This window comes from Gossypium hirsutum, chromosome D07, assembly GCF_007990345.1.
Source record: "Gossypium hirsutum isolate 1008001.06 chromosome D07, Gossypium_hirsutum_v2.1, whole genome shotgun sequence".
Lineage (NCBI taxonomy): Eukaryota > Viridiplantae > Streptophyta > Magnoliopsida > Malvales > Malvaceae > Gossypium > Gossypium hirsutum.
In genome coordinates, this window is record NC_053443.1 from 13,389,210 (window position 1) to 13,410,683 (window position 21,474).

The 21,474-nt window shown below is 37.7% G+C and overlaps 1 protein-coding gene across 1 annotated transcript in view; it reads right to left on the reverse strand.

Moving 5' to 3' along the window:
* The window catches only part of LOC121219135 (rRNA 2'-O-methyltransferase fibrillarin-like), a 14,373-nt gene extending 605 nt beyond the window's left edge, over positions 1-13,768 (reverse strand). Inside the window, exons 1-3 of the mRNA XM_041096813.1 lie at positions 13,673-13,768; positions 13,403-13,457; positions 10,565-10,645 (exon numbers count right to left, since the gene is read on the reverse strand). Of these exons, the coding sequence (XP_040952747.1) occupies positions 10,565-10,645; positions 13,403-13,457; positions 13,673-13,768 (232 nt within the window). The remainder of the gene's footprint in view (positions 1-10,564; positions 10,646-13,402; positions 13,458-13,672) is intronic.
* Positions 13,769-21,474: the final 7,706 nt, after the last annotated feature.

Genomic DNA, 21,474 nt, shown 5'->3' on the forward strand with positions numbered 1-21,474 from the left:
GTATCGAGACATTCATACGCACAAGGTCTCAATGTGAGTTTCTATAAGATGAAACTACAAGAAAAACTCGAAAATATCAACGCTGGAACAGTCACGAATGAAATATTACCATAGAGTGATGGCAACTTCAGAATATTATGGTGGTGAGTAAAAGAGTCAATGACAAATCCCTAACGAGGAAGATTGCTTCAGTCTATAGAGAGCATCTACAGTAGTTCGTCAGAATTAAGATCATCAACGAACTTTGAGAAAGAATCTGATGGAAAAGATAGAACATTAAGAAGAAAGAGTGCATTGGATTAGACATATATCCACAAGCTAGAAGCAGAAATTAAGAAGGGAAAACAAGCTGAAGAGATTGGATAGTCTAAAAAACAGATTACAAGAAGCTGCGATTGTCGATGAGAACTGTCGGTCTGGGCAAAACGTCAGAGCAGTGGCGACAAGAGATCAATGAGGAAAGAATAGGGCCGATCAGTGGGAAAAGAAATTTCAAGATGCTCGAGCTCGAGAAAACGCTTTGGAAAGGAGTTTGTTAGAGTGCCGAAATGAGAAGCAGGATTAAAGCCAAGGTGACAGAGCTAGAAAAGTCACTTCACTCGTACCGTAGTCGCAACTCCATGGTCGAATTAAGAGCAAGCTTAAATAAGATCGAAGAACTGAAGGAAAAGGTAGAGGAGCTTGAGGACGCATTACACAATTCTGAGCTACGAATGGAGCTTCTTGAGAGGAGTAATGATCAATGGCAAGAGCAATTCCATCATTCTCAAAGGCAGATTAGAGACAGAGATTACGTTATGGCGAAGCTGTGACTCAAGTGCGGGAAGTGGCTGATCATCTGCAAACATTAGCATTCAGGCCGATGTATTGAGTTTAAAATATGAGTCAGATCAAGCCGAGGTCGAGATTTAGCTTGGCTTCTTAGGAAGGTTAAGGCCTTGGGTATAAGGCGAAGTCGTATATGTAATTATTTTATGTAAAGAAATTGCTTCTAGTGAGTTTTCTAATGAAATTGAATTCGAATCAATGCCTCTTTTTGCATTCATTTCATACATTTGCATTACATCATATGCAGTAGTTTCATAAAATGACCCTAATAAAATTAAATTATGACAGTTACCCTGGAAACCAACAAAATCTAATCAAATATCACTACGGTACTCGTCGCCAAACAAAAGTAATGGATCAAAGGATGGAAAGATTGGAACAGTTGCAACGAGAGATGCAAGATCAGATGCATGAACGACTGGAAAAATCCAGCAGGACATGTTAGAATCCCAGAACACTGTGATGAACCAATTAAAGCAGTTATTGGCTGGAGGAATAACAAAGGAAAAGACCCCGTAGTTGATGCTGGGAGGATCACGATGACCCTGTTTATCCTCCAGGTTTTACCCCAACTAACATCCAAGCACAGCCAGAGTGTACCACAGAGGATACCGGTTATCATTAGACCTCATGTCTGGCTAGTGCCTCGTACCAGTGCATTTTCAAATGGCTCGGGTTCTAATCCCGGGATAATCCCACTAATCCTGTGTCCCGGACCTCGATGATGTGTAGAAACAGAAAAAACAAAATGAACCTGCCAAAACAGCTGGAGACCGATGTAGATGGTTAGAGGAAAAATTTAGATCATGGAGAACATCGGCTATCATCGCGGGTTGACGCCAAGGATCTGAGTCTGGTCCCTGATTTAGTACTCCCACCTAAGTTCAAAATGCCGGAATTCGAAAAATATAATGGGACTAGTTGTCCTGAAGCTCATATAACTATGTTCTGTCGAAGAATGACAGATACGTTAACAACGATCAGCTGTTAATCCACTGCTTCCAGGACAGTTTGATCGGATCTGCAGCCAAATGGTACAACCAACTGAGTCGTGCTAAAGTTAGTTCATGGAGAGACTTGGCGCAAGCTTTATGAAGCATACAGTCATGTAACGATATAACACCCGATCGAATTACGTTACAAAACATGGAGAAAAAGCCTAGCGAGAATTTCAGGCAGTACGCCAACGATGGAGAGAAGTGGCAACACAAGTCCAGCCACCCCTTTTGGAAAAAGAGGTCACCATGTGTTTATCAACACTTGAAAGCCCGTTCATCAACCACATTTGGGAGTGCTACCAAGGCTTCTCGGACATGGTAATGTCCGGTGAAATGATTGAGAAGCGGTAAGGAGCGGTAAAATTGACACGGGGGAAAACTTCAAAAGACCAGCCCAAGGAAAAAAGAGGGTGAAGTAAACAACGTAAGCACATATAGCAAGAGCCATTCAAAACCGATTACTGTTGGCCCTCCAAAAATGATAACCGCTAGTCACCAAGCCCCCTCGAGGCAGAACCCAACACAAGGCCCAATACAAGGACTAACACAGAGAGACTTCAGTTCACGCCCATTCCAATAACATACGGGAACTGTATCAGAAGTTATTTGATGCACACATAGTATCTCCATTTTATCTCGAGCCCATGCAACCTCCATATCCCAAATGGTATGACACGAACGCCCAATGTGAATACCATGCAGGGATACCAGGACACTCAATTGAGAACTGTACTGGGTTTAAAAAGGCGGTGGAAAGGTTCATTAAGATGGGGATCGTGAAGTTTGACGACCCATTAGGACCCAACGTAGCAGCGAATCCGTTACCCAACCATGCTGATAAAGGGGTAAACGCAATAATCGAAGGTGAGAAAAAGAGAATCAAAACCGACATTGCAGAGATAAAAACCCCATTGAGTTGGGTCTGGAGACAAATGATAGAAGGAGGTCTCATCAAACAAGATTCAAAAGAAAGGCCCGAAGGAACGAAGACGTACTGCGAGTTTCATGCTGAAGAAGACCATGACATTCGAAACTGCACTGAATTCAAGGCCTTGGTGCAAAATCTGATGGACAACAAAGAGCTAGAATTTTATGAAGAGATCAAAGGACTTGAAAATGGAGAAGTTTATGCTCGGAGGAGGGCCTACGGGAAAGGCCCCAAATCACCCAGTGGTGATTATTTCAAGGCCAACGAGTACAGGATCCGGAATACAATTGGCGCCAAGGGTCATAATCCAAAAACCTGTAGCCTTTCCTTACAAGGATAGCAAAAAGGTTCCTTGGAATTACGACTGCAATGTGATGATCACGGAGAGGAGAACCCGATAAATGCTTCAGAAGAGGGTAATGACGCAGGTTTCTATACGCGTAGTGGAAAACGTTACGACCTGGGAAATACAAAAAGGGAACCTATAAAAGGAAAAGCCTTGGCGGTTGAACAAAATAAAACGAAGACGACCGGAATTGAACCGCAAATTAACACACCGGTGACCGAAAATGAGGCTAGAGAATTCCTAAAATTCTTGAAGCATAGTGAGTATAGCGTGGTGGAACAATTGCATAAGCAACCCGCTCGCATCTCAGTGCTCGAGTTACTTCTAAGTTCAGAGATACATCGTAATGCGTTGGTAAAATGCTAAATGAACCTATGTCGCTAAAGATATCTCAGTGAACAAATTGGATCGCCTGGTTAACAATATAAATGCCGATAATTTCATTTTCTTCAACGATGATGAGATCCCGCCAGGTGGTATGGGATCTACCAAGGCCTTGCACATCACTGCCCGTTGCAAGGGGTGTATACTACCGGCAGTACTCGTGGACAATCTACCAAGGCCTTGCACATCACTGCCCGTTGCAAGGGGTGTATACTACCGGCAGTACTCGTGGACAATGGATCGGCCCTGAATGTTTTACCCCTGTCCACATTAAACAGATTACCTGTGGACAGTTCTCACATGAAATCATGTCAAAATATAGTGAGAGCATTTGATGGCACTGAGAGAAAAGTGATGGGGAGAATCGAGATACCTCTATTGATTGGTCCAAATACATACGAGGTAGACTTTTTGGTAATGGATATTAAACCATCTTACAATTGCCTATTGGGGAGGCCTTGGATCCATTCTGCAGGAGCTGTACCATCGTCACTTCACCAAAAGTTAAAATTGGTGATGGAGGGTCGATTGGTGACTATAGATGCAGAAGAAGACATCATTGCATCAGTCACCGATGATATGCCATACATAGAGGCCGATGGTGAAGCGATAGAATGTTCATTCCGATCATTGGAATTCGTAAATGCCACATTTGTCATCGAGATGAGCAAAATCCCAGAGCCTAAGATATCCAAAGCTACGTCAATGAGCTTACAGCTAACGATGGGAAAGGGAGCATTGCCTGGAAGAGGATTGGGAAAATACCTCCAGGGAAGGGTCGGAGTACCGATCCTAATTAACAAACAGGACCGTTATGGTTTGGGATATAAGCCTAATGCGAGGGAAAGGAGGAAAGAGATGGAGAAAAAGCAGGAAAAGAGAAGAGCACATTTGGGCGGGATAGAAGTCAAGTGGGGACCGATGACCTTTCCCCATATATCTAAGACTTTTGTTTCAAGGGGAATTGTCTACCCTGAAGAGAAGGATGAGGTTACAGAGGGAAGGATTGAGAGGTTGGACATTAATGCCATATCCGCGGAAGAAAGGGTGGAAAGGAATTTATCGGGCATTCGGCCTTACGAACCTGGAAGTGTTTTGAATAACTGGACTGCAGAAGAGATCCCTGTAACATTTAGAACTAATTCAGAGTAATATTCAGAACACTTGTCGCCCTAAGCCTGGGGGCGATAAGAATCTTTTGTAAAAGGCACATGTCCAAAATCTAATTTCAGTGAAAACTTATCATTCAGTTTCATCTTGAGCAAATATTCTTTCATTCTTTTCATTCCCTTTATAATCATAGTATGCATACAAGTATTCTTAGATTCTTTTATTTGGGCCTCCATTTGTTCCAATAACAGGTCTTCAGATATCAACGAGATGAGCGACTCTGTTACTAATTCAGAGTCTCTATTTGAGCAAGACATGAGTATAGATAATCCTCAAGATTTTGAAGGTGACCAAACAGCGTTTTATCTCCGGATTTGTTAAGAATGATGGAAGAAGAAGAAAAACAAATTCTACCCTATAAGGAATCAGTAGAAGTCGTGATCTTAGAAGAGGGCAGAGAGGTAAAAGTTGGCGCTTGCATTGCCAAGGAAACAAGGCGAGACCTTGTTGAGTTGCTTCAAGAGTTCAAAGATGTCTTCGCATGGTCCTACCAAGATATGCCAGGTTTAAGTACTGATATTGTGGTGCACCGATTGCCTATAAAGGAAGAATGCAAACCAGTCCAACAAAAGCTTCGAAGGATGAGGCCTGATATCTTGCTAAAAATAAAAGAAGAAGTCAAGAAGCAATTCGATGCTGGTTTCTTACAGGTGGTCAAGTACTCAGAATGGGTAGCCAATATAGTCCCTGTTCCTAAGAAAGATGGGAAGGTGCGAATGTGTGTGGACTACAGAGACTTGAACAAAGCCAGCCCAAAAGATAATTCCCCACTGCCTCATATCGATACCTTGGTAGACAACACGGCCGGATACTCACTGTTCTCTTTCATGGATGGTTTCTCCGGGTACAACCAAATTAAGATGCTTTCTGAAGACAAGGAAAAGACCACATTCATAACGATGTGGGGGACGTTTTGTTATAAAGTGATGCCTTTTGGATTGAAAAATGCGGGAGCAACATATCAGAGAGCCATGGTAGCATTATTCCATGATATGATGCATAAAGAGATAGAAGTTTATGTTGATGACATGATCGCAAAATCCAGAACAGAAAGGGAACACGTGCAAGTTCTGAGAAAACTGTTTCTGAGGTTAAGGAAGTTCCAGCTAAAACTTAACCCAGCCAAGTGTACTTTCGGGGCTAGATCAGGAAAACTGCTAGGATTCTTAGTCAGCGAAAAGGGAATCGAAATTGACCCAGACAAAGTTAAGGCCATACAAGAATTACCTCCGCCAAGTACTCAAAAAGAAGTTCGGGGTTTCCTAGGAAGACTGAATTACATCGCTCGATTCATTTCACAATTAACTGAGAAATGTGACCCCATATTCCGCCTTCTTAGGAAACACAATCCAGGTGTATGGGATGAAGAGTGCCAGGAAACTTTCGAAAGAGTTAAACATTACTTGTCCAACGCCCCAGTACTGATGCCACCTTGCCCTGACAAACCACTAATACTATACTTGGCAGTATTTGAGAATTCCATGGGGTGCGTGCTCGGCCAACATGATGAGTCAGGACGAAAAGAAAGAGCGATCTATTATCTCAGTAAGAAGTTTACTGAATGCGAAACGAGATATTCGCCAATTGAAAAATTATGTTGCGCATTGGTTTGGACTACTCGGAGATTGAGACAATACATGTTGTACCATACGACTTGGTTAATCTCAAAGTTAGACCCTCTGAAATACATGATGGAGTCAACTGCTCTAAACGGAAGGATGGCCCGATGGCAAATTCTACTATCTGAATTCGACATAACCTATGTGAATCAAAAGGCTGTAAAAGGGAGCGCGATAGCAGATTTCCTAGCAAGTAGAGCCCTGGACGATTATGAGCCTTTGAACTTTGACTTCCCAAATGAGGATCTGATGTATGTGGCAACTACTGAAACGGGCACACAAGAAGGCAATACTTGGAAATTAAATTTTGACGGAGCCTCAAATGCCATGGGCAACGGGATTGGGGCAGTCTTGGTATCTCCAAACGGTGATCATTATCCTTTCACCAGTAAACTAGATTTTGATTGCACAAATAACATGGCGGAATATGAAGCATGTATCATGGGAATCCGCGCGGCTATGGAACGCAAAATCAAGGTACTTGAGGTATATGGGGATTCAGCATTGGTAATTTATCAGCTCAAAGGCGAATGGGAAACAAGAGACCCTAAGTTGATTAGTTACCGAAGGATGGTCCTAGAATTGATTGAGGAGTTTGACGACATCACTTTTTGTTATCTCCCACGAGACGAGAATCAGATGGCCGATGCTTTAGCTACATTGGCTTCCATGATCAAAGTAAATAGACCAGAGGATGTGAAGCCTATCCAAATGAGCATTTATGATGCTCCAGCCCACTGTTGTAATATTGACGGGGAAGAAGAAAAGGACGACAACCCTTGGTATAAGGACATATTGCGATACGTGAAAAATTGTGAATACCCAAACCAAGCAACTGAGAATGACAAAAGAATGTTGAGGAGGCTGGCCAGTGGTTACGTCTTAGATGGGGAAATCCTGTACAAAAGAGGAAAAGATCAGGTGCTGTTAAGATGTGTAGACGCTGTGGAGGCTAAGCAGATCTTGGAAGAAGTCCATGATGGTATTTGTGGAACACACGCTAACGGTTTCACAATGGCCAGACAGATCATGAGATTTGGATATTATTGGTCTACCATGGAAGGAGACTGCATCAAGTATGCTAAGAAGTGCCATAAATGCCAGATTTACGGAGACAAAATTCATGTGCCTCCATCACCTCTTCACGTCATGACTTCCCCATGGCCTTTCTCCATGTGGGGCATGGACGTCATTGGGCCGATATCGCCAAAGGCTTCAAACGGACATCGTTTCGTTTTTGTAGTGATTGACTACTTTACTAAGTGGGTAGAGGCTACTTCTTACGCCAACGTCACAAAGACAGCTGTCAGCAAGTTTTTAAAGAAGGAAATCATATGTCGGTATGGAATGCCTGAAAGGATCATATCAGACAACGCATTAAATTTGAATAATAGCACGATAGCAGAGGTTTGTAATCAATTCAAGATCAAGCACCACAACTCATCACCATATCGTCCGAAGATGAATGGTGCGGTGGAGGCAGCCAATAAAAATATCAAAAAGATTGTGGGGAAAATGACTGAGACCTATAGAGATTGGCACGAGAAGTTGCCATTCGCCCTCTATGCTTATCGAACATCCGTCAGGACTTCTACCGGGGCAACACCATTCTCTTTGGTTTATGGGATGGAGGCAGTGCTACCAATTGAGGTTGAAATTCCCTCTCTCCGAGTTTTTTCAGAACTAAAGTTAGATGAAGCAGAATGGGTCCAAGCCCGATATGATCAGTTGAACTTGATTGAGGAAAGGAGGTTAAGAGCTATCCGTCATGGTCAAATGTACCAGAAACGAATGATGCGAGCTTACAATAAGAAAGTTCGTCCTAGAAACTTCCATGAAGGGGACTTGGTACTGAAGAAGATCCTTCCCATACAAAAGGACTTCAGAGGAAAATGGATGCCAAACTGGGAGGGACCTTATGTAGTAAAAAAGGCCTTTTCAGGAGGGGCATTAATTTTAACTGGGATGGATGGCAAAAGCTTGCCCAATCCTGTGAATTCGGATTCAGTGAAGAGGTACTTTGCCTAAAAAAAAAAAAAAAAAAAAAAAAAAAAAGGGGAGAGGCCAAGGCGAAAACCCGCAAAGGGCACCTTGAGACCAAAGGGGCTTTGAATTGAAAACCCAGGAATGGGCAATTCGAATTTTCGATCAAAGTTGAGGCATAGAGTAGTTTTGTCTTCTCCGAATTAACAAGAAGGAGAGATGCTATATCTTGGGGCATCAACAAAGTCTTTTAGGATTTCTAAACACAGAGTTTGTGCAGAGGAGCTCATGCTGTGATATCTGGAGCACCTGTTTTTTTTTTTTTTATCTTATCTTAGCAAAATTTGCTATTTGTTCATTTAGAGCTCTGCTCCCAATAAAATTCCATCTTATTCATTGTGATAATCTTTTTCATCATATCTCAGCAAAGTTTGCTATCTTGATTGATTTATTCATTTCGAGCTTTGCTCTCAGCAAAATTTTATTTTGTCCATTTTGATAATCTTTCAAGCATTTTTCCTTGAAATAACGATTAATGGATTGACAATACACATGCAGAAGGAGTTCTGCATATTACTCTGAAAGTTTCTAAATAATACGAGGACCTGAAACAGGACTATTGTTTAGAACTAACCAAACCTAAGGGTTGGAAACATTTGAGAAATGATAGTCTAAATAGCGTCTATTTCTTTGGGTTTTCTGTCAAACTGGCTGAACAAGAAGACATCAGTGATAGAACCTTGATGAACAATGAGGAATGACAACCTAAGCATTAAAAATGGATCATTCTCATGACATTCTACAAATATAATACATACACATCTAGTTAGGAGCATTTGATTCATTCTGATCATGTCATCCTAAACACTAGGCATAAATAGGTCCATGAAATGGATTTTGCAGGTCATGTTCCCCAGAGAACAGATCAAAGAAACAAATCCTATACCCCTGAAGTTACAGTGGGATAGATTGAAGTCATTAAAGCAGATCTTGTCTTCATGTATTGGCGTGAAGTAGATCGAAGGTAGCAGATCTTATCTTCCTATATTGGTAGGAAGTAGATCGACGACGCAGATCTTGTCTTCCCATATTGGTGGCGAAGTAGGTCGAAGAAAGCAGATCTTGTCTTCCCATATTGGTGGCGAAGTAGATCGAAGAAAGTAGATATTATCTTCCTATATTGGTAGGAAGTGGATCGAAGATGCAGATCTTGTCTTCCCATATTGGTGGCGAAGTAGATCGAAGAAAGTAGATATTATCTTCCTATATTGGTAGGAAGTGGATCGAAGATGCAGATCTTGTCTTCCTATATTGGTGGCGAAGTAGATCGAAGAAAGTAGATCTTGTCTTCATGTATTGGCGTGAAGTAGATCGAAGATATCAGATCCTATCTTCCTATACTGGTAGGAAGTGGATCGAAGATGCAGATCTTGTCTTCCCATATTGGTGGCGAAGTAGAATCGCAGAAAACAGATCTTGTCTTCATGTATTGGCGTGAAGTAGATCGAATGTAGCAGATCCTATCTTCCTATATTGGTAGGAAGTGGATCGAAGATGCAGATCTTGTCTTCCCATATTGGTGGCAAAGTAGATCGCAGAAAGCAGATCTTATCTTCATGTATTGGCGTGAAGTAGATCGAAGATAGCAGGTCCTGTCTTCCTATATTGGTAGGAAGTGGATCGACGATGCAGATCTTGTCTTCCCATACTGGTGGTGAAGTAGATCGAAGAAAGCCGATCGACGATGGCAGATTTACCTCCCTGACTACAGTGGAGTACATTGAAACCAATAACTCTATCTCCCTACATTCAACAGTGGAATAGAGTGAAGAGCACAAATCCTGTCTCCCTAAGCAGTAATTGAGCGGACGAAGAAAAACACAAATCTCATCCCCATGGAATTGTAGCAGAGTAGATTGAAGCTACAAGGCGTATCTAAAGTTGCAGTAGAGCAGATCGAAGATTCATAAGACGCAGTGGACTAGAATGAGGTTACTTGAAGAAAGGAAGCACCAAAAGAAGTCAAAACTCGACGAGCCCGGGCAAAATTGGCCTTTCTTAGTCTTTGCTCTGTTCTCGTTACACGATAACACGCAAAGAGGGCAGCTGTAAGGCCCAATTTTATGCCCAGGCCCGAATATTAAAACAATAAACAACAGTCCAATTACAAAATAAACCCAAAACCCAACTAACCTAGCCCAATACCCTAAACCAACCTAGCCCAATCCTAAAACTACCTGAGCCCAAATTTTAAAACCCTAACAGCCCATCTGCTTGAAAGATTCCAGCAGCAAGCCCTAGCTCCCACCATTGTCAGCCGCCGCTCCACCTCCTCGTCCACCACGCCCCACGCGTCTGACACCCCCACTTGCTCCACCGTGCCCACCACCTGCAACAGAGACAGAAACAACAGCAAAGAAAGCATGCGATGATGGGGAAAATGATAAACAAAAGGAACAAAACAAATATATTGGCTTTAAAAGCCGAAATCTGTCATGGGAACGAGGGGATTTTTTCTTTTCATTTTTCAACTGTAATGCTACTGAAGAATACAAGAAAAAAGCAGATTCAAGCGAGAAAGACCAAAAACAGAAAAGGCAGTCAGATCTAAGGTTTTTTATTGTTCAAAAACTCTCTATTACATATTTTTACATAGCATAAATCTAAAAAAAGGAGTTAGCAAAAAAAATAAAAAATTTTTACCACGCGGTGGCCGGCGCCGGCGCCGGCGAGCCTCCGGTGGCCGTCCGGTACCCCCCTTTTGCCGGAAATCGCTCCGTGCCCTCCCTCTCCCTCTTTCTTTCCTTTTTTTTCCCTCACCTGGTCTCAAATGAATTTTTTCAAAAAATTTTAGCTTTTATAGGGGACCAAAACGCACCGTTTTGGTCCCCCCTTGTTTAATGATAAAACGACGTCGTTTCGGACGTGGGGCGGGTCGACCCGACCCACACCAGGGTAGGATCCGCGTGTTTTTGAGCGGAAGGGCTATTTGCGCAATTGGCCCTTCCGCATTTTTATATTTCGCAATTAAGTTATTCGTTGTTTATAAATTGACCCTGAAATCCATTACACTTTGCGATTTAGTCCCCCTTCCAACGGTGTCGTTTCAAGTGTTTGGACAAATTATTTATTTGATCCCCCATAGTTTAACGCGCGTTCTGATAAGTTCATTCTCCTTTAATTTCTTTCAAAATTCGCCCCAGAGATTTGGTTTTTAATCCAATCTCATCCCTTCTTCAATTTTTTACCTTAAATTTCATAATATTTTTGCTGTTTAACTCAATTTTAAATATAAATTGTTATATATATAATATTATTATCATTGTTGTTTTATTATTATTGTATTATATTTAACTATATATATATATATTTTGTTTCGTTTCTATTATTATATACATATATCATATATTCATTAATATTAATATTTGTTCACATATTTCATTACATATATATATAGGTATTTTTGTGTATATGGTATTATTTTCATGTATTCATTTATTTATATCATTTTTTTTATAATTATATTAGGCATACACTTGTAAATATCGTGCTATTCGTATATTTCCCATCATCTCATACAAATATCTTTGCATTATTCGTCATACATTTTTTTCATTTTTATGTATATGTTTTAGATATCACAACATTTATATATTTTCGCATTATGTTACGTATACATTTTTTGTCTTTACTATTGTGATTATTAGTATATGTTTTTTATATTTATGAATATATCTTTAATACATATAAGTGTATATTTATTATTAATAGATGTTTTCAACACTATTATTATGTATATTATGTGAATATTTTAACATTATATTATAAATTTATATATATTACGCATATATATATACCCCCTTTTTTAAATATTATATTTTTACATATATATGTAGATATACGTACTTATACCTATTTAAACATATTTTTTTCACACTTCATAATTTTTATACACTTACATATATTTATGCATATTTTACATCATATACATACTTATATATTTTATACTCTTAAAAATGCTTTTTGTATATTTCATATATTTTATAATTCACATACATATATCTTATATTATCACGATTTGTAAGTATATAAATATACATTTACATTTTTTAAATATTTATCGATTTCATATATGCGTATATACTTATCTATGTTTTCATATTCTGTAATATATATATATATTTCTTATTTTATGGTTTTAAATTATACATGCATATACATTTTTACATAATTGTATTTATTGTCATCATTGTTATTGGGTGCTTGTTTATTTATTCATATACACTTGTGCTTTTTTTAAATGTTAGTTCTATTTATTTATTTGTATGCCTTGTGTATGTAATCACCTCGTCATTTCATTTTGCCTATTGTATTGTTGTTACTCACTTTACTTTGCTTACCTTGTCGTATTCGTTATTGTTTCGTCAAGCATTAACACCAAACATCAAAAGGAAAATTTTTCTAAATAAGGCAATATTTCGCGTTTGGAAAATCGAAAAAACGTGCCCTAACGTGCTGGGTTTCGATTTCTCGTTCGACCAAATAGCCAAATATCCTTTTTAAACTTTTAAATAAGGCGATATTTTGCGTTTGGAAAATCGAGGAAACGTGCCCTAACGTGCTGGGTTTCGATTTCTCGTTCGACTAAACAGCCAAATATCCTCTTAAAGCTTCAAAATATAGTTTTATTAAACTATAAGGTGATCTTGGTTTCGATGGTTTAGGGTATCGTGTCCTAATGTGCTGGATGTGATATTCCTTCGGAACAAGAGAATCTTATATTTCAATTCATGTTATCAGAGTTTTCTTTTAAGGATCGTATTTTTTTAAAACCCTTCAAATTTTCAATTTTCGACACTAAGACACTAATTAATCAACTAGGTACCAATTTTGGGCGTATCGAGGGTGCTGATCCTTCCTCGTGCGTAACCGACTCCCGAACCCGTTTTTTTTTTAAAATTTCACAGACCAAAATCTTTGTTTTAATAAAAATTAAATCGTTTATTAAAAACAACCACTTTTCAAGGTGACCCGATCACACCTCATCAAAAAGGATCGGTGGCGACTCCCGTTTTCATTCTTTTTTTTTATCCAAGTCGACCCCGTTTTCATTCAAAAAATGGTGTCAACATTAGCCATTGCAGACCATTTCCGAGGCTCATCACTTGTTGGTTTGGGGAATAAAGTGTGCAACCCTTTTCCTGATAAAAAAGCATTTACAAGTACTGTCAACAGAAAATAAATAGAAGTTTGGAAACCCGACTGAGCAAATTGTATCCTTGTTTAAAAATACAATCACACCAAACCATTTTCGAAAACGACATGCAACATATAATCTATATCTCAAGGAAATAGTATATTTATAATACCAATGGCAACAAAGAGAAGCATTATACTAATGAAAAGTGCCACAGACCTCTGGAAACAAGGAACCAGCTTGAAGCTTGGCAATGTGGGCATTGCCACATACCTTTATTTTGTAAGTTCCCAAACAAAACCGACATAGCCCCATTTAGTCATAAAATTATTGAAATTTAAAAGTTATTTATAGAAAATATAATATCATCAATAAGTAATTTGCGGTACAACTCACGAACCAATGTTGTTCTTAGTAACATTACCGGCTCATGAATTACTCAGCAAATTAAATCCAAGTTTCCATATACCCAAAAGAATAAATGCAATAATAATGAAACAGAATAAGAACAATCATCAGTCTTTTGTTCTTAAGAGGAGTGCCAACACATTTAACTATATTAATGATGCTTTCCACTGGACCTGAAACACTTTGGGTTCTGCTACATTAATTATCCCAAGAAAGAAAAACCCAATAAAAGATAATAAAAAAAATAGTACATTGAATTAAACTGGTTGGAGCCAAGAAAACTAAGGAAGATGAAGAAATCAATGAAGTTGATAGATTGTTCATTAGAGACACTTTCAGATTTTTGTTTTCCCTTTTCGTTCTCCAAAAAATACAGGAAAAGCTGCTTTCTTATGCGGAAATTTAAGAAACAAAAGGTTAAAATCTTCTATTAGTCCCTTTACTTTGAGAAAGTTGTGAATTTAGTTTCTTTGCTTTAATTTGGTCAATTGTAGACCTTGTAATTTTCTAACTAGTCAATTTTAGAATATATACTTCTCAAATTTTAAAAATTTAATCCTAACCCGGGATAGTAACAATTAAATCTATTTGATTAAATTCAATTCGGCCGCTCCTATGGTACTCAGAGAAACGTTGGTCGAATGTCTCCCAGGATACAACAACAAAAGTGATCAAAGTAGTAGCACCTCTACAACGATCAACGAACGAACTTTGCCTTTTTCTATCATCGGAATGTTGTAAAACTACGAAGAGGCAAAAGAAGAGTTTTGAAAAGAACAGAATTTCGGTATAAAAAAGTAATCGAATGTGTGTGTAATCCTACATAATACACAGCCATTTATAGGTATTTAGGATAGTAGAAAATTTGGAAATAACCATAAAATCTGCCATTAAAGAGCCAAAAAATAAATTTGATTTAAAAATTAAATCAAATTAGATACTGCCCATAAATAAGCAGTTATGTATGCTGAGGAAAAATAAATTAGTGTTGGGTTTAAAATATCCACAAGCCCATTGGGCCTACCGGTTCGAACATTTTGCGTCGCCCATGACGTGTGAGTGTGCCCCAACCTTGTCGAGTTTGGACTTGCACCCCCGCACCGAGGCAGGGTTACAAGCTTAGTCATTCAATTACTGTTTAAGAGGGTTCACATATATAAACACATCTCACACTTTGGTATTTAACCAATGTGGGATCTAAGCCTTTATTTTTTCCTCAACAATATTTCCAAGCAGTTTACTTTAAGCATAAATTTCTCATTCATCACTCAACCATTTTGAGCATATGATATACCATTGTAAATGCCTCATGAAGTAGAATATGAAACCATAATTTTATGATTCAACTCTCCACCTTTGCCTATTGAGAATATGCCTGAAACTTCCTGTAAAGACAATTCTTCCAACAATTCCCCACATGAATGAAAGTTGATAGTTTTATCGAAAAAGATTGACTCGATATGGTAATAGAATCTACGATCGATAGTTGCATATGATAGGTAGGTATCCACCATTGAACCTTCCATTGTGAAAGTATATTTATTTTACTAGCTAACTAGTAAACGTGATGTCCTTGAACTGTTCTACCTTTTGTGTAAACGATGATATACCTCACACAACTACCTCCCTCACAATGTTTTATTTCTCATGGTTATGTTCATATAGCTGTGAACATCTCTTGGTTCTTCAAGAGTTTGAAAGAACTAAGCCTCAATAGTCTTTTTGAAGCGGCCCCACCTCACTCTCGCATAAGTGACTTATGTTGTTCGGCTCACCGAAACATACAGTGGTCATTAAAAACATTGCTTAACCTATCCCATTTTTAGTCACTATTTATATCTTAGGAACGGATTTGGGATAAGTACCCCCACAGTGACCTTACAAGGTCTATGCAATTAGGTTGTCCCTTTGAACCTAGATTTTAGGATCTCCAGTCAACTGGGTGGGATTTTCCTTCACATAATGCCTTTTATTTTCATGGGTTTTAGTCACATTCCTTTTGATGTTTTAACAACATGATCTTGTTTTAAGCCTTTAGTTAGCGGATCCGCAATGTTATCTTTTGATATTCTAAAATCAATGAGATGACTCCGTTTGAGATCAGTTGTTTTAACAGTATTGTGTCGACGACGCATATGTCTCGACTTACCATTATACATTACGCTAGCAAGACACCCCCACACTTCCAAGTGGTTGTAAGATGGTTTTTTAGTTTTCCATAACTCATATGGTGTCTTGTAGGGGTGGGCAAAACTCGTTTCGACTCGAAAAAATTGAAAAAAATTCGAATTTTGAGTTAAACGAATCGAGTTATTCGAGTTATTCGAATCAACTCAAATTTTTTTTCAAATTTTGAGTTCGAATCGAATTGAGTTTTCGAATTCGAATAATTCCAATATCAAACTATAATATTTTACATTTTTACCCCAAACTCCCAAACCTTTTTACTTTTCCTTTAAAACTTTTACTCCTTCCCACTTTCCCCCGAAAACTTTTACTCCCCTCCCCTCCCAACCCCTCAATCTACCCAAAATCCATTTCCCACCAAAATTTTACTCTCCCATTTACTTTTTCTCAAAATTTTACTCCCAAAAACCCTCAAAACCTTTTATTTTCCCCCCAAATTTTTACTCCCTCTTACTTTTCCCTTAAAACTTTTATTCCCTTCCCATCTCACCTCCCATCTATCCCAAACCCTCCCCCTCCAATTTTTTTAATATTTTCCCTCCAAAATTTTACTCCCCCTATTTACTTTCTCTCAAACTTTTATTCCCCAAAACTTTTTATTTTTCCTCTAAACTTTTACTTCTCACCCTTTACTCTCAAATAAAAAATCAAAATTATCCCAAAAACAATCACTAAACATAAATAATAATAATTTTATTTATATCTACTATTTATATTATTAAATTAAATTTCACATTTTATATTGTTTATATTATTGAATTTTTTAGTCATATTGAATATTTATATTAAAATTAAATTATTAATTATACCATAAATTATTCATGTTAAAATTTTATATTGGTATCAATTTCACATTTTATTTTTAAAATAAATTTTATTAAAAAATTATATTTTTACATTTAGTATATTTTTAATTCCAAAATACATAGTGACAAGAATCTGAAGATAATTGAAACAACTAAGCAAGCAAAGAAGCTAACTAGTATATAAAAAATTAATAAATAAATTATGAGGTGATGAAAGTTAATAAAAATTTTGATTAAGGTGGACAAATTTTATTACGATGGGTGACAATGGTTACAAGGACCCAAAATTATTTTTTAAAATTTAACTCGAACAAATATATTCGATTCGATTCGATTCGAATTCCATCTCACTCAACTCGATTCGAGAAAACTTCAAATAAAGTTAGGATGATAAAATGAGATTCGAAAACTCGATTAACTCGAAAATTTTCGATTCGATTTGATTTGATTCGATCGAATGCTCTCCCCTAGTGTCATGTCCATTTTCTTGTGGGTACCTTATTTAAAAACGTAATTAACTTATAGAAACGCTACCCCCACATTTGATGTGATAACCTAGAGCTTTTTAGCAGTTCGTTCATCTTTTCTTTTAGAGTCCAATTTTTTGCTCGGCTACTCTATTTGAGGAACGTATGGTGGTGTTATTAAGTTGTGTGCATTATTCAAATGTGTAACAACCCGTTTTTGGTAAAAATCAGAACAGTGGTTTTGGAACCGCAAATATAAGGTCAAAAAAGTTATTTTAATATTATTTTAATATCTACAGCATGATAGTATTATATTCTAAAAATTTCGTTAAGAAATTTTACCGTTTATATGATCAATTTGATGAAAAAGACTAAATCGCATAAAGTGCAAAAGTTGTGTTCTATTTGCTAAAGGTTTGAAATAGCTATATAAATTTAAAGTAGAAGTCCTTATATGATAATTAGACCATTAATTGAGTTAGTGGATGTGAATGGCTTGGAAATTATGAAAATTTTAAAGTTAGGTAAGGGTAAAATGGTAATTAGGTAAATAAAGGTTAAATTAATTAAAGAAAAGCTATCATCTTCCCCATTTTCTTCATCATAGTCGAAATTTACCCTAAGAGAGGAGAAGAGATTTTGTTCAAGCTTTTCCTTTGCATGTAAGTGATATATTGTCCCGTTTTTGTTGATTTTTAGGTTTACGAGATCGTTGTAGCTTAATCTAGTTAAATAGGGGACTAAATTGCAATATGGTTGAAAGTATAAGATTTTTCCATGAGAGAATTTTAGTTTTTTTTGAAGTTTAATGGAAGAAAATGATTCCTTGTTGTTAATTAAACAACTATTGTTAAGTGAGTTTTGATGAAATGATTAATTAGGTGTTAAATTGATAAATGTGTAAATAGTGTGGGAAATGTGTGAAAGTTTGAAATGTATAGGCTGTTATATGCATGTAGTAAATTCAGCTAGGCTTAGATGTAGATGAAATTGCATGAATATCACTTTAGGAGCTTAGGGACTAAATTGTAAAGAAGGTATTTTTGCCATAACATAACTTTTGAATTGAATTGAATAGAATGATACTTAAATTAGTTAAATTTGATTATATAGATCAAGAAAAGCAACCTTCGGAATTAAATTGGGGAAAGAATAAAGTAGTGGACTAATCGATCAACTTTCTTCGAACTAATTCGAGGTAAGTTCGTATGTTAATAAGCATTAAATTATATGTATTTTATATGCTTTATTATTAAAATTTTGATAATACGACTCCATGGAAATACTCGAAGAAGATTTGAAGAAGTAAGGATATCGGTTGAACCTTAGGAATAGATAGGATACAAATGACATGTCATTAGGGATTACCGTGTTTTGGGTGCTGGTCTCGTACATCATACCGGTGGATGAGTTTTTGGCTTGTGTTGCAGTTACTTTACAACTTGTGTGAGCAGCACCATGTGGCTACGTCATGATTGACAACTTGTGTGAGCAGACCCAGTTATGGCTCGAGAGTGAGCATCGATATAAGATATGAAATAGTGGTGGTTTTGACCACATATTGGCACTTAGTGTGCGAGATACCCGAGTATTCGATAGTATTCCAAAAGGTTCAGCGGGCACAGTGATGATACGAAGTTATATGGCTTTGATAAGAACTAATATAGGTTTTCATGTGAAATACGGGAAGTAATTCATATTTGATATATTCATACATGACTAACATGATTTTGGATTATGTGTTAGGCTTTGGGCGTGATGGAGTTAATCTATGTTTTAACTTTTGCTTATCTAAACTGTGGATGAATGGTAAGTTGTATTTTAGTTATACGAACTTACTAAGCTTAATTGCTTACTCTATTTTATTTTTCGTGTTTTATAGTGATTTAGAAGCTCGTCCGGCTTGGAAGTTGTCGAAGATTGCATCGCACTATCAAACATTTATTTTGGTACTTTGACTATATATTTTGGTTAAATGGCATGTATAGGTCATTTTGTGTAATGATAGCCTATACGTTTTGTTGTGTATTTTGCCATTTGATTTGGCTTGAAAATGGTATATGTTTTGATATGTAAATAGGATTAAATGGCCTTATGATATGTGGTGTATAGGTGCTATGTGAATGTATTGTTGTGAATTGGTATTTAGGGTACCAAACGGTTGAAATTGAGATATGGTATGCATGCTAAGTTATAGGCACAATGTCTTATATATTTGTTTGACCATTTAGGTATATTTTGGAAGCATATTTTGGCTTGTTATAAATGGTCTTTTGAGGTACCTATGAGAATCATTATTGTGTGTGATATTATAACATGTTGCAAACTTGGTATTGGTTGGTTTTGAATACCTGTTTATGCCATGGTTGTATGTACATTGTTGAGCTTAGGTGGGTACCAAATTGGGTGAGAAATATGGCTTGGAAAATAGTCTATTTTTGTCCACACAGGTAGAGACAGGGGCATGTGTCTCAGCCTTGTGTGACACACGGCCAGGTGATATGACCGTGTGTCCCCTAATACTTCTATAGAAATCAAGTCAGTAGCTTCACACGGATTAGCACAAGGGCGTGTGGCTTGGCTATGTGGCATAATTCGGTATACCCTCTAATTTTCACACGGCCTAGCACATGACATGACACATGGGTGTGTGAGGCCATTTCGAAAGGTACACGGCCTGGCACACGGACCTGTGGATTGGCCGTGTGACTCAAGTCAGTGAGCTACACGGGGTCAGACATAGGCTGGGGCACAGTCGTGTGTCCCCATTTCGAATGCCCAGACGACCTGGCCACACGGGTGTTTGTCCTCTACACTTTGAAAAATTTCAATTTTTTTCTAAAAATTTATTGAGTACTCAATTTAGTCTCAAACCACTTTTAATGTCTATTTGGAGCCTCGAGGGCTCATATTCGGGATAATATGAATGAATTTGAATGATTTTTAAATTGAATGAGAAATGAATTCGAATTGTATAATTTTTTAATCTATAAGTTCGGTAATGCTTTGTAACCCTGTCTCGGGGTCAGATACAGGTTAGAGGTGTTACATTTATTGATATCAGAGCTACGGTTAAGTCGAATCTAGGACTAACGTAGCGTATGTGAGTCTAGCTATACATATCATTTTATAGCTTCTGATAGTGTGAGATCTCTTGACAGTTTAAAATCATGTTTTTCATATAGTAATGGATTCTAATCGATCAAACTCTGATGATGTAGAAAGTAACGCGCCAGGCTCCGTTTGCAGAACAACAACGTCTGAGTCTAGACCCGTGTCTGAGGGCCATAGAGGAGAGGCTAAAGAAGCCTTCTTCCAGATGATGAATAAGTGGTTTACTGAGTTTGTCCAAACTACTCCGGCTGCTCAGCAACCTCCACCCCCATCTTTTCCTCAACCAGGTCCAGTAGCTCCTCAAGTTCAAGAACCAGTACGCATGAATAAGCCGCCTATGGATAAAATTTGTAAATATAAGGCCGAAGAGTTTAAGGCTACAGTTCTTGATGAACCTGAGAGAGCCGAGTTTTGGCTAGAGAATACAATCTGAGGTTTTGATGAATTATCTTGTACCCTAACTGAATGTGTTAAATGTGCGATATCTCTTCTGAAGGATGCCGCATACCAATGGTGGAGCACGTTAATTTCTGTAGTACTAAGGGAACGGGTCACATGGGAATTTTTTCAGACCGAGTTCAGGAAAAATTACATAAGTTAATGGTTTCTTGATCAAAAACACAAATAATTTCTAGAATTGAAATAGGGCCGTATGACTATATCTGAATATGAAAGAGATTTTGTGAGACTGAGTAAGTATGCCCGTGAGTGCATTCCAACCGAGGTGGTTATGTGTAAACGATTTGAAGAGGGGTTGAATGAAGATATTAAGTTTTTAGTCAGAATACTTGAACTGAAAGAATTTGTGGTTTTAGTTGATAGAGCTCACAAAGCCGAGGAGCTTAGCAAAGAAAAGAAAAAAGCCAATTTTGAGGCTAGAGATTTGAGAAAGAGGTCAATAGGTAATTCATACCATTCATCGTCAAATAAATCGAAGGATTTTCATAACCGTTCGACTGCTTCAGTGGGGTATTCCAACAGAGATCGTGGTAAACAACACATAGGTTCAAAAGCTCAAGCCATTTTAGTAGCGAGCATT